Genomic DNA, 13,684 nt, shown 5'->3' on the forward strand with positions numbered 1-13,684 from the left:
AGCCACACTAGGATGGTTAATGAGGTGGTGAATATTGATGAGAAAGAGATTCCTTAAAGTGATTATTTTAGATATTTGGGTTCAATCGTAAATAAAGAAGATGATATAGAGGAAGATGTTGTCCAAAGAAATAAATAGGATGGATGAAGTGGAGAGGTGAGTCTAGAGTGTTGTGTGATCAAGATATTCCTTTAAAGCTTAAAGGAAAATTTTGGAGGACTGTCATAAAACCGGCAATAATGTATGGTGTGAAATGTTGGGCAGTTAAGAAATGTCACATAGATAAAAGAAGTGTAACGGAGGTGAGAATGTTGAGATGGATGTGTGACAAAACTAGGAAGGATAAAGTAAAAACGACCATATTAAATCCAAGTTGGGAGTAGCTCTGATTCATGATAAGCTACAAGAGAGTCGTTTGAGGTGGCATATCAATGTTCAACAGAGGCCTTGAGATGCTCTAGTACGAAGGAGTGATATGATTCAAATTGAAGGAATTAAAGAGCCAAAGGCAAGCCTAACATAACCATAGGAAAAGTGGTGAGCAAAGGCATCCATAGCTTAGGCCTCATATCATATATGACTTCAAATATGGCTGATTGGAGAGCAAGGATCCATGTGGCCAGTTGAGATAAGGTTATGTTGTTGTTGATGATGTTAATGCAACCTAGAGTTCCAAAACCCATATGTAGGTCGCTTTGGGCCCACCAAAGCAATAAAATGTTCAATTACAATGAACAGGGGCAATTTTGTAATTTTCAAGACAATCCAGGACCCTTTTGAGCAAGAAGTAGAATCAAGGACATATAGGTAAATAAATTTAGAGGTAAGGACCAATCTGGAATTTCAGAAGAACTGAAGAAAAAATAAACAGCTCCTACAGGAATAGCGCTTTGGAGCAATTTAACAAGAATGAGACCTTATGAATAAAATATTGGAAGTAGGTCATCATCTACTTCTCGACAAACACACAAGCCAACAGTGGGTCTATTGGATCCTGGTGGGTTACCTCACCAGTCAGAACTCCAAACAGCGTGAAAGCTAATCCTTGGGGCTCTTGATTCGAATCAACAAGCACCCAAAAGAACAAGCAATCTGATATTCTGATATTGTTTAATGACTGAAACTAGGTCTGGCAGAAGTTTCAGAAACAGGTCTGAAACTGTTGATGGAACTCGAAGCAAAGAGGGGCATGGTATGAGTCTCTAAAGCTTGAATCGCCCCCAAGTGAAGAACCTTCTGGCAAAGTTTCAGGTCAATCAGAGTTTACATTGAAGGAGTTCCAACAGACTTCTCCCTGCGGGGAATACGAACCAGAATACCAGGTGGTTAAAGGGAGAGGAAGAAGATAATAAAGAACAAAGAAAGAACAACAGAAGGATTAAGGAGGAGGATTGACCAGAAGTAAAAGAGGACCTCCAATTGTCTGCTATCAGTCCCACGTGAGCACTGCCGTGAATCAAAAACTCTATCTATTCAATCCAAAATCCAAGATTCGGTAGCTTACATCACATATATAGACTTAAGCAAAATAATTTCTAATTATATCCTGAAACCAAAAGCTTGAAAACTAGGATTCTTACTCGTATTGTTGGCAAACTCCGATAAAAAATAAATAAACTTCAAATTACAAATATACCCCAAATAACTAAATAAGCCCCCAACTATCCCTGTTAGACCAAAACCCAGGTTTGAACCCGGTTCTTCTCAGACTAGGTTTCCAGGCTAGGTCAGGCTGGTCCAACCATGTGCTTGTAACTACATCAGATGTTTGAGTTGCGTTGCTCAAATTTGACGAGGCAAAAAGAGATGAATTTTGATCGGTGTCTCTCTAGATATATGGTTTACAAAAGAAGATTTTTTTGATGCATTGTCATAATTTGAATAAAATTAGTTTGTCCTATTGATAGTGATATTTATTTTGCAACATAACGTACCCTGTAAACCAACAAACATGATAACACTTGTTTTCCCCTTTTTTGGAGTAAAAGAAGGCTTCCCTGGGTCCAACATTTTGCATAGCTCATTGAATATGGCCTGAAAACAAATAACACATCAATTAAGTACAAAATTTAATTGATGTTAACTTAACAAAGGGATAACTGAAGGAAAAAAATAAAGCAAACAGAATATGGAATCTGAGTATGCAGTGAAAGAAATGCAAAAGAAAAAGGCAAGTGATCAATGCAAAAGAAAGCCAAAAAATTTCTGATGCATTTTGTTGGCATGGCTGGACCGGCACAACATGGTCTGGAAACCCTAACTGAGATGAACCGGTACCAAAACTGGCTTTTGGTCCAAAGGGGGCTGGTAGAGATATATTTCTATGTTGCATAAGCAATGTAAACTTCATATTTTATTTGGTTTTATTTTGGTAGGAGATAGCTACAAAGGAGTTGATAGTTTCCTAATTGTTTGGTTTCTTTGTTTCCAAAGTAGATTAGCTTACTTTATTTCAGTTGGTTTCTTTCTTATTTATATACATGTAATCCAACTAGTCGGATAGAAAATATTGGAATGCATTTGTCATTTGTAGTTGCATAACTTGGAGCCGTTGCTGCGGATCTGCCACCCCCCCCCCCAAGCTATCGACCTTTCTCCATGTTTTCTCCCACCCATTAACTATACCTTCTTCCTTTCTAACAGCTTCCTTCTCCATCATTGAGCATTGGAGTCACAGTCCAGCAGGCTATCTTTTCTTCTTTGATCATTCTTCTCTTCGGGTTGGTTTTTCTCCGTATTCTTCCTCTTCTTTCTATTTCCTTTTCTTAATTCATAATCATCTTTCCCATACTCTGTTTCCAGTAGAATTACAGTCCCCCTAGGGTTGAGTATCAAACTTCAACCCCCTTCTTATTTTCTTCCTAAACAGGACGTGACTCATGAACCCCTCTACCCTAGGTGACTCAATCTCTTGATTCCTGGCCCAAGCCATCTCCCCCACTGTGAATTATAAGCCTTAGACCATACCCGAACCTAAGGTTACCGCCTGGTCTGATTGCAGAGGTTCTTTCTAATTTTTTTAAGTGCTGTTTTGAGCCATGATTGTGTAAGTTTTACAGAGCATTGGATTGTGCAAAGAATAATAAAAGAAGAAGAAACAAGAGAGAGACGAGAGGTGAGACGTGTTGTTGTAACTCTTGGGAGTCACAACGTTACGTTGAGACTCCCACTGCATTCAATATATATATAACAGTGATGTAACCCTACTAAGTGCATAAAATGAAATGCATTCATAAGAAATAAAATACAGACAGCAGAGGGGAAATCGAGACTAGTGCTAATCACGATTTCCCTTTCCCCCTTATTTAATAACTTCTAACATATTGGGATCCTAGTTCTGAAGTTGAAGATAGATTGCTGCCCAAACAAGAGAGATCTCCCTCTCAAACTACTCCTCCCATCGCTAGTTTTGTTCAGGCATTTGCACTTTGTTTTTCTCCCCCATCCCCTACCCTCCTCCTTTCCTTTGGCAGTGAATTTTTCATTCATCCAAAAAAAAAAAAAAAATTCTTTTAAATGTCACCATAACAATTTTGTTCCCCTTCTACCCTTTTTCTTTATTCTATCTAGTCCTTATTTTATATTTCATCCCAAATTTACCCCTGATGAATAAAATACAAATCCCTTTTGTATCCTTTTTTCCATTTAGCTATCAAGTGTCCCTTTCAATTTCTGGTTAATAACAGAATTGCCACTCCCCTTATAAACATAGAGATTTTTTTTTTTGGATGAATTAACATAGAGATATTCACATAACTGCTTTTGTTGTTGACCCATTTAGAGCTTGGGTGAGCCTATAAGCGATCTGAACCGAGTTTTTTGAAACCTTAAATTGCATCATTTGGTATCAAAGCCGAAAGTTCTCCAACATACCCTAGCCATGGTGGCCAATAGTTAGGTTATTGAGCGATTTAATTCTTATAAGGAAGAAAAGATGCAGCCATTGCCCATCTTACAGAATGGGTTACTACCTTAGAGAATTCCAACCTCTCTCTGAGGTCTAGTGATGAAAACTCAACTCTAAAGTTTTTTCTCTCCAGAACATCTCTACAGACTTCCATTGACAGATTGGCACTGTCAGTTAAAGGAAAAGGTCCCATGCAATCTAGGGATTCTTCCGATTCTGTCCCACAAGCTCAGCCTCATTTTGCACCATGCCGCCCCACATTTTACACCACCACCATATGGAGCTGCTTGACATGATGATCCTCTTCAATGAGCTGAAAGGAGGGGCAAAGCTGGACGTCCTCGATTTTATGGGATAACCCCCAACAGTGCCTCAACTGGACCCATAGCTTGGAGGTGCTATTCTGATGGTGCAGATTGACTGAAACCTGAAAGCTTTCATTTCCTAGAGGCAAGCTGAAAGGTATAGTACGAGTCTGCTGGATCAAGTATCAAGAAAAAATCAGACCCAAGGCATCAGGTTGATAACCGGTGATTTCATTTGGGCTAAGATGCGAGAAGCCATGACCGGTGATTTCTACCAGCTGACTACAAGCAACAAATGCACCTTAAGTTTGCACAGCTGAGACAGGATAGTATGGCCGTTGATGAATATGTGGCCAAATTTTATTGCTTAGCCACTCAATCTGATTTTGAGTGGGATGAAGAGGACTTAGTGGCACATTTTCGGAACAACTTGCAGCCTCAAACTAATGTTGCATTGGCTTCTAGCAGACTGCCTACGATCATAGTTTTAAATTTCGGACCGGAATTTCATAAGTTTCTATGGTTTCAACCCTAATTTCGGAAATTTTCGGAAATTTTGACCCAAATTTCTAGCAAATAGCCCAGAAAAAAAATACCTGGTTTCAACCAGGTTTCGAAGTTTCAACCTAAATTTCGGTCGAAAGATCGAAACCTGAGATTTAGAACCATGCCTACAATGGAGAACGTTGTATAGGTAGCATATCAGGTAAAGGACAGTCTAAAGTGGCCTAACTATCAAAGGATCTTTCCAGATACCTTCTCTAAAGGTGACAATACCAGCAAGCAACCTCCACCAGAAAAGTCCTTCAGCATGCCACAGGTTAGTGGTGCATCTATCATCTATGGCATCTTTAAGGCCAAAACCCGTCCTTACTCTCCACCTAGAGGTCAGGGTTTCGACAGGCCTTCTGTGATGCCAAAGGCTACGACTCAGTGATTCACGTGCAAGGGGTATGGGGATATTTTTCAATGTCCCTACCATTCAATAGCTTGGGCATTCTGGGCAGGTTGCAAGAAGTCACTGGTCAAAGGTTTAAACCAATCGCAATTCATCACCATCTTGCCCGCTACCAATTGATGACAGGCTATTATATATGTGTTGACCTAAGCCCTTGTGTTGAGGCTCGGTTCCCAAACCATACGTGAGCTACCTCATATGGCTCTTCTTAAGAACTTGAAGCCCCCTCTCTCTAAATATTTTTTTTATAAATAAATTTTATTTACAAGACAAAAGATTTTTTGTCAAAATTAAGCAACAGTAGCGTGCCAGAACAAGCTGAAAAACTACAGCTCGCTCAAGGGTGCTTGTAGATCCGGTTTACACCGCCCATGTGCTCACTGAATTCACAACCTAGCTGATTGTAGACCACCGTTACATGTTAGAGGAGTTCCAAACACTAGTTCTCAAATGTCCATGCAAAATATATCTTACAAAACAATAATTGGTCTCTACCGTCAATATCACAACTTGGTTCTCAAAGTAGGCCAGTGGGACCTGTAAGATTTTTTTTTGGGCATCTCTCAAGATAGCAGCTCTAAATATGATATCAGGAACCAACAAGGTGGTTAATATAGAAGATGTGATGCAGGACATATGGGAGCTGCTCCAACTAGCCCTAGCCCATTGCCCAATTAGATACTCCAAAAGATACCATCTAAGGCCCAGGCCCAAGCCCTACCAGCCCTGCATTTTATTTTTTATTTCAGTTATTGCAGTGCAGTTAGTTTTATATCAGTTTATTTTAAAGGAGCAGTATCTTTTTTTAGTTTTATAGCAGTTTATTTTAAAGGAGCAGTATCTTTTTTTTATTGCATGTATTTAGTTTTCATTTTAGTGGTAGTGTGGTGTGCAGTTATAACCACCCCCACCACATGTATGTAGACATCCCCTCCCCCGCCCAAAAAAAAAAAAAAAAAACCCGTTGTAACCCCCACTGATTTCACTACTTCCATCCTTGAGTATTGGGTATTGTGTGAGTCTTCTCCCAGTTGTTTTTTAGCAGCTTTCTGGGCATCGCACTCTCTTTTTACAAGCAAGTAAGTCAACCCCCTGGCTAGGCTCAACTTTCTAATCGTTCTTTCACTGACATGTGTTCTTCTATTTTTCTTTAAATAGGCTATTGCATCCCCTTGGAGGATGGCTGAATGATAGAGTAAGAACAAAAAAGATATAAATTTTCTTCTCCCCCCCCTCTCTATCGGGCTTCTCTCTCTCTCTCTCCAATTCTTCTTCTTTAATTCCCAAATTCTGCTACTACATTTTTTGTCTTTTTGTTCTTTTTCTGTATTCATGTAGTTTCCCTCCCCCCACTCAGATTTCACCACCCTATCAAGATGCCAAGGTTGGATATTCTTGAATCCTAATTCCTTGCACAGTTTCAAGGCTTCTATTAATTGTAAGTGTCGGCCCCCCTTGGTCCATATGAAAATAGAATAAGTTAGTAAACCCATAAATCCTGATTCATGGTTTATTAACAATTTTTAGTTTGCTATTAGCAGTGAGGACCATAAGAACTCTTAGGTTTATGAAGTATCTCCGTGCAGCAAATCAAATACCAGATGTTTCGGACCACTGTCCCATCTCCCTATTCATCCAACCCCTTATCTCCTTCAGCCCCAAGCCATTCAAATTCTTCGATATGTGGACCTCCCACCCGGGCTTCCTCTCTGTTGTCCAGTCTGCCTGGGGTAACCGAGTCCCCCCTGGCCTTCCCCCTCTCCGTTCCTTCACCCTCAAACTGAAAAATGTTAAGCTTGCTCTCAAGAAATGGAATGCCTCTACCTTTGGCATCATTTCCACCAGGGTCTCCGATTGTAGATCAAGCCTTACATCTATTCAAATCCGTCTGCAATCTGATCCTCTCAGCTCTTCTCTCGCCCTTCAAAAGAAAGAGTCTGCCTAGGAGCTGGCTTCGCTTCTATCACAGGAAGAAAGTTTCCTCAAACAAAAGTCCCACATTAACTGGCTTAACCTTGGGGACTCGAACTCCTCCTACTTCCATAAATCCCAACCTCTAACTCCATTCCCCTCCTCATTGATAGCAATGGTTCCGCCTTGAGCTCCCCTGCTGCCATCAAATTGGAATGTGAATCCTACTTCAAAGGCATCTTCTGCCCCCTGCCTCCCCCCCCCCTCTTCCCCTCCTTCCCCTCTCCTCCTTAACAAATTCATCCACAACCATCTCATCCCTTCCCTTCAATCCATCCCCTCCGATCTGGAAATCCAAGAGGCCATCCACTCCCACAAATTTAGCAAAACCCCTGGTCCTGATGGGTTCAGTATGGGGGTGCTGGGACATCATTGGTGATAATCTCACCAAAGCCATCAAGAGTTCTTTCTTCAATCCTTCCCAATTCATCCATTCAATCACACCTTCTTTTACCTCATTCCTAAGAAAGAAGGTGCCTCCAGTCCAGCCGACTTCCGTCCCATCTCTCTGTGTAACCTCTTGTACAAGTTCATTGCCAAAGTCCTCACCAACCGCATTCAAAGAGTCATTGATTCCATTTTCAGTGCGAATCTATCAGCCTTCATAGCAAGTCGTAGCATCCTGACAACATCATTCTCTACCATGAGATTGTTCGAGGGTTTGACAGAAAATCCCACTCCCCTGCTGCCCTCCTTAAGATTGACATCCACAAGGCTTTTGACTCCATCAGATGGGACTTCATCTCTAGAGTCCTCTTTTCCATGTCCTTTCTCCCCATCCTTTGTTCACTGGACCCATGCCTGCATCTCCTCCCCCAAATTCTCGGTCCTCGTGAATGGTTCCCTAGTTGGTTTCTTCTACTCTTCTATTGGCATTTGCAAGGGCTGTCCCCTCTCCCCCTTCCTGTTCTATCTTTCCCTTGAGGTCCTCTCCACATTCCTTCAATCCTAGACGGATAATCTGCTCATCTCCCCCATCCCCAAATGCAAAGCTTCCAATCTTACCCATTTAGCTTTTGCTGATGATCTTATAATCTTCTCTAAAGCTGATGAGAGCTCCACCTCTTCCATCATGGCTTCCCTTCATCTCTTCGAATCTCTCTCGGGCCTCTATATCAATCTGCTCAAATCCCGCCTCTTCCCTGAGAGCACTCGGATTCTTCTAAAGCCCATCTCCTTGAGCTCACTTTCTTCTCCATCGGCTCTCTTCCTGTGAAATACCTTGGCCTCCCCCTCTTCTCCTCCAGGCTTACTGCTCACCATTGTGCCCCTATGCTTTCCCAAATTCAAAAGAGGCTCCTACTTTGGAAGGAAAAACTGTTGTCTTACGCAGGTCATCTGGTTCTCATCCGATCAGTTCTCCAATCATCCTACGTTTACTAGTCTGGAGTCTTCTAGCTCCCCAAATCCATCGAATCCCTCTTATGCTCCTTGCGGAAGGGTTTCGATTCTTCCAAATTTCTCCACCCCATTCGCTGGTCCTCCGCTTGCCTTCCCAAAAGAGGAGGCCTTGGCATTAGGTGTATCAAGGATGTCATTTCGATGGCCATCCTCAAGCTGTCCTGGAAAGTGGTCTCCAAACTCCCCGGAATCTGGTTGTCCCGGGTCTCCTCTTGCCCCCTTCGCAATGACTCCCTTTGGACTTGTCGCATCAATCCCAACTCCTTTTGAGTGTGGTGTAAGATCCTCCTTGCTAGGCCTCTTGCCTTAACTGCCATCAAATCCACCATCGATAATGGGGCAAATACCTCCTTCTGGCTGGATAACTAGCATCCAGCTAGAGTGCTTTCCCTCATTACAAGTCACAAATAGGTCTACTCTTCTCGTATCCCCAGAGATGCGCTAGTATCCTCGATCATCTCCAATGGATCTTGGTCCATCCCTATTGTTCCCTCTCTTTCCAGTATCAATCATTCCATCAACTCCATTCCTCCCCCCTCTTCTCGAGTTGATAGAATTATTTGGTCCCCTTCCCCCTCGGGCCACTTCTCCTCCTCGACTTGGAACCACTCCCAGTCTCCCAACCTAATGTAGAACTAGAATCACAAGTGATCCTAATCCCAAGCAGGATCTGAAATTCTGGCTGAATAGAGAAAATGTCCTCTAATAGGTTTGGTTCTAGCTCTCAAACACTCTCTCACAGCAAACAAATAAAAGGAAAATAAGAAAACAAAAAGAGAATTCAATGGAGGGTTGAGAGGGGGGAAGAAGAATTAGGGAATGGGCATCTCACCCTCAGATTTAGGCATCTCACCCAACTGCATCCCACAATACAACAGCATAAGCCATCTTGTTTTGTTTAACAGCAAAGCCAACTGCTTTAAATAACCTTACATAGCTTGAACACAAAGAAATAAAAAAAAAGAAAACTAATAGACTGAAATAAGACTTTCTAATTTGTGTCTAACTTGCTAATCAAGCTTGACAAAATTAGAAACTAATAATCGAACATAAAAGGAAAATAATCCAATTACAAACAGGAAACTAATTGCTTAACAAAAAAGGAAACTAACTTGGACACAAAAATAGAAACTAAAAATTATGCTGACTGGACCAAATCAATGGCTGATGGAGATCTTCTCTTGCAGCTATAAGGGACAGTTGTATAGCTTCTAGAAGATCCTTTTGAAGACCAAATCTTGCTCAGAAAATACTATTCACGTGTTATTGTTCACATGAACAGTAACTGTTATGGAAATTGCTAGATAGGTTGATTGATGGCTGTTTGGGCTCTTCTAGAAGACCACTTAGGGAAGTAAAATACGAACTATTCAAGGGGCTGCTATGCTGGTTCAATGGTTGTAGGAGTGGACCAGCATAGGTGCAAAATCGGGACCAACCAGGCTGGATCGACTAGACGAAACCAGGTCCAAACTTTGGACTTGGCTGAATCATGGTTTGGTCAATTGGAGTCCTCCTTTTGACAGCCCTATCTACATCACAACCCCATTGTCCCCTCGCACAAGGTTGTCTGATTCCGTGGCCACGTCCCCCATCACAGCCTTACTATCTGGAGAATTCTCTACAATTGCCTCCCCACCCAATCCTTCCTCATATATCACCATATTCTGGTTTCCCCGGCTTGCTGCCTTTGTTGGAATGGTACGAAAGATGTCAACCATCTCTTCTTTGATTGCCCTTTCACCTCTTGTATTTGGAAGCACGTCCTCTCCAAATGCTGGCCTGCTCTGAGACTTCCCCTTCCTCTGCAGAGAGAATGGAATGGGATTGATATGACCTTCTCAGGTAATTCTATTTGTGATGCTGCCGGCAAGCTGACGTTCGGGGCTTCTATCTCCCATGTTTGGTTGGAGCGTAACCTTCATAAATGGACATCCAACTCTAGATCGTTCAACAAGATTTGGAAGGCCATCTACTTTGACGTCTCCTCCAAGCTGGCCTCTCTCCCCAATAGAATTGTTTTGGATTCCCCAAGAAACAGGCTTATTGTTATTTCATAGGGTCTCCCTATTTCTATTTTGTGCTCCCCTTTCCCCACCCTGTAGGGCTGTATCATTCGGCTCCTCTGGTTTGTATATCCCTCCTCCCTCGTTCCCTATTTTATAGATCATCCATTCATCCAAAAAAATAAAAAAAATTACCAGATGTTTCGTCCTTACGGTTTGTTAACTTCATTTTAGGTTAAAGTCTTCTTGACAAAAGGGTAAGCTTCAATTCTATGTTTTCGGTTTTCTTTTGCTTCCTAAGGGTTGATATGGATGAAGTTCCACATACAATATGATTGCAGCTCACCAATGTGCGGGCAGAAAGTACTATTACATGAAGCACTTTCAGGTTAGCAAATCAACTAGAGGATCTGGCTACTCTTAAATTTTTGGCAAGGATGAAGATAAAGGTCTTCTGTTCTTTGTCCGTAGCTTTTTTGACGTCCTTAAGGTATTGAGATAAATGAATGTCCTTAAGGCAATTCAACCAAAAAAATAAGTCCTTAAAGGCTTAAGAGGAACTTGTCCGCAATTGTATAGTACATGGACAGAAGTTATAATTAATTTGTGAGGAAAACGAATGGGACCCAATCAGATTCAACCTACTACCATTCACAAAATAAGAGTGATACTAGAGCTTTTTTTGATAAATGGGCTAATATTTGGTATCACCATTACATACAGATTTGCAGTCCTCGGGGAGAAACAAATTATAGCTTTTGGACTTCGAAATTACCAAACAGGTAATCGAGGAGGAACGTCCAGTTACTATGTAAGAACTGATTCGGCAGTTAAAGTCCTTTAGAAATGCAAGGGGGAGGAGCAAGCTCCCTTGATGTCCTTTAGAAACGCAGGTTGCTTCTGAGGGTTGTGAAGGAAAATTATTCCGACACTCAGTCATTTGAGAGACACAAAGGCTCTGATCAACTGACTAACTCTGCACCCCGGACAAGAACATTTTGTATGTTCCTCCGCGTAAGAATTTTCAATTTAATTGGCATAATTTCTTCTGTTCTAAGTTTTCGAATCATACTACAACTATGAAAATGAAATAGATTCTCTAAATCTCCGTTTGATTAAATAAAGGTAATTAAGTGTTATCCACCAATTGAACACATTTGAGAGATAAGAAGGCCCTGATTAACTGACTAACTCCGCACCCCGGACAAAAACTTTTTGTATGTTCCTCCGCGTAAGAATTTATAATTTAATTGGCGTAATTTTTTCCGTTCTGAGTTATCGAATCATACAACTATGAAAATGAAACAGATTCTCTAAATCTCCGTTTGATTAAATAAAGGGAATTAAGTCTTATCTACCAATTGCACAAACACATTCGTAAGCTCAGATATCCAAATACAAATACAGTAGAGAGAATTAATACTCAGACAGCAACAAGTTGAATTGATAAACAAATCAAAACTTACTTGTTGAATGATCTTGCGCTTATTGTGTCCGGCAGCCAAATCATCAAGGTTTACGATCTTCTTAATATTAGTCTGCATGTCTCGGACTAGTTTGAATTGCACATCGGACTGTAGAAGCGCTCGGGTGATCTCATTGAGGCATTCGTTGAGTACCTTCTCATCGATTATGGTGGCATTGCTCATCTGCTGGAGAGCACGGGAGATGCTCCCCCCTAGCTCTGCTAACACCATCTTGCTCGCTCAAGGGAGAAAATCTGCCGATTTTGATTCTGAGATTACTCTTTCCTATAGAAGAGAAGAATTTTTAGGTTAGGGTTTTCGCAGATTGGCTTCGTTCTTCGCTGACAGAAAAGTTGCCTTTCAACCACATGCCCTGCGGCATACTTCTATATGTCTGATCATGAGACCCTGGAAGTATCTTCTCCAATCTTGACTCTGGATCGGATTGGTATCGGCCGAGACCGATTCTAATATCTTAAACCATCTTCCTAACCCCTAGGAACTGATTCATCACCGATTTTTTTTTCTTTTTTTGGGTAGAAATTTTAATCCAAGTTAATTCATGTAGTTATAACTTAACAGGACTATGTCATATTATTAATAAAAAATTAAGGGTTGATGTTTGATTAGTTATATGCTGAAGGATATATTCAATTATTTGTATGAAAACTATATAGTGGAAAGTGACAATTAGATGGTGATCAATCTTCTCGATCGAGTATTTTTTTATCGTCTTATGGTGGATTTATCATATAATATCCAATTGTTTTTAATCGTCTTTGTGACTTCTAGTTAGTGAATTCTTGACATTTATTGGGAAAGTAATTATATTGTTGATGTTGTAACCTCCTTATGCATGTAATTATCACCCCTCTGTTTATTTGGGATTCCTCTCCTCCCCCATTCTTATCTAATTTTTTTATCTTATTGATGTCTTTGAAGAATCCCATCATCGATATGTAATTCCTTGCTTATTTAATTAAGGTTTGGATATTATCCCAAAAAAAAAAAACTATATATACTTAAGAATTTTAGACTTATTTGAGGGTTTGAATATCCATAATCGTTTTTTGAGGTAAAAGCTAATTTATAGAGAAGTTCACATGGGGCACACAGTTGAAAAGAATACATGACTCAAACAATGGATAACGGCCAAATTATTATAAGGACGTAGTCAAGATCTTCTTGTCTAAGGAGTCAGCAATAATGTTTGACTCCCTGAAAATTGAACCTAGACGGAAACTTAGTTCACACTCATGATCCATGTAACAATGAATTCATAAGGACCATCATTATATAACCATTCATCAATGGATGCCGCTTCCCATATTGGGTAAAAGTTGCAATCCTATAGCTGCAGAAGTAGGAATAAGGGCCACCAAAGATAATATTGTTTCCATAAAGTAGAGACCCAGAAACAGGTCACACAAAATACCATCAATATCTACAGAAGTTGCGGTCAATAAGGTAGGGATCATCTAAACACCAAACCATCCAATGTAAAGACGGTTCTCAGTGCTGGTTATCCAATTACAAAAGCGACAAAAAATTATAAGTAAGAAAAGTATGTTGCCAAGCTCCCTTCTAAAATAATGGTTTGGGCCCAAGCAAAACTAACATTGATGGGTTGAGGATACACTCAAATTGTTGCCTTGGAGTCTTCCACAATG

The 13,684-nt window shown here is 40.7% G+C and overlaps 1 protein-coding gene across 1 annotated transcript in view; it reads right to left on the reverse strand.

Moving 5' to 3' along the window:
- Positions 1-12,411, reverse strand: part of LOC122059103 (signal recognition particle 54 kDa protein 2-like) — a 36,337-nt gene extending 23,926 nt beyond the window's left edge. The window contains exons 1-2 of the mRNA XM_042621798.1: positions 12,015-12,411; positions 1,935-2,034 (exon numbers count right to left, since the gene is read on the reverse strand). Coding sequence (XP_042477732.1) covers positions 1,935-2,034; positions 12,015-12,245 — 331 coding nt within the window. The 5' untranslated portion in view covers positions 12,246-12,411. The remainder of the gene's footprint in view (positions 1-1,934; positions 2,035-12,014) is intronic.
- Positions 12,412-13,684: the final 1,273 nt, after the last annotated feature.

This window comes from Macadamia integrifolia, chromosome 13, assembly GCF_013358625.1.
Source record: "Macadamia integrifolia cultivar HAES 741 chromosome 13, SCU_Mint_v3, whole genome shotgun sequence".
Lineage (NCBI taxonomy): Eukaryota > Viridiplantae > Streptophyta > Magnoliopsida > Proteales > Proteaceae > Macadamia > Macadamia integrifolia.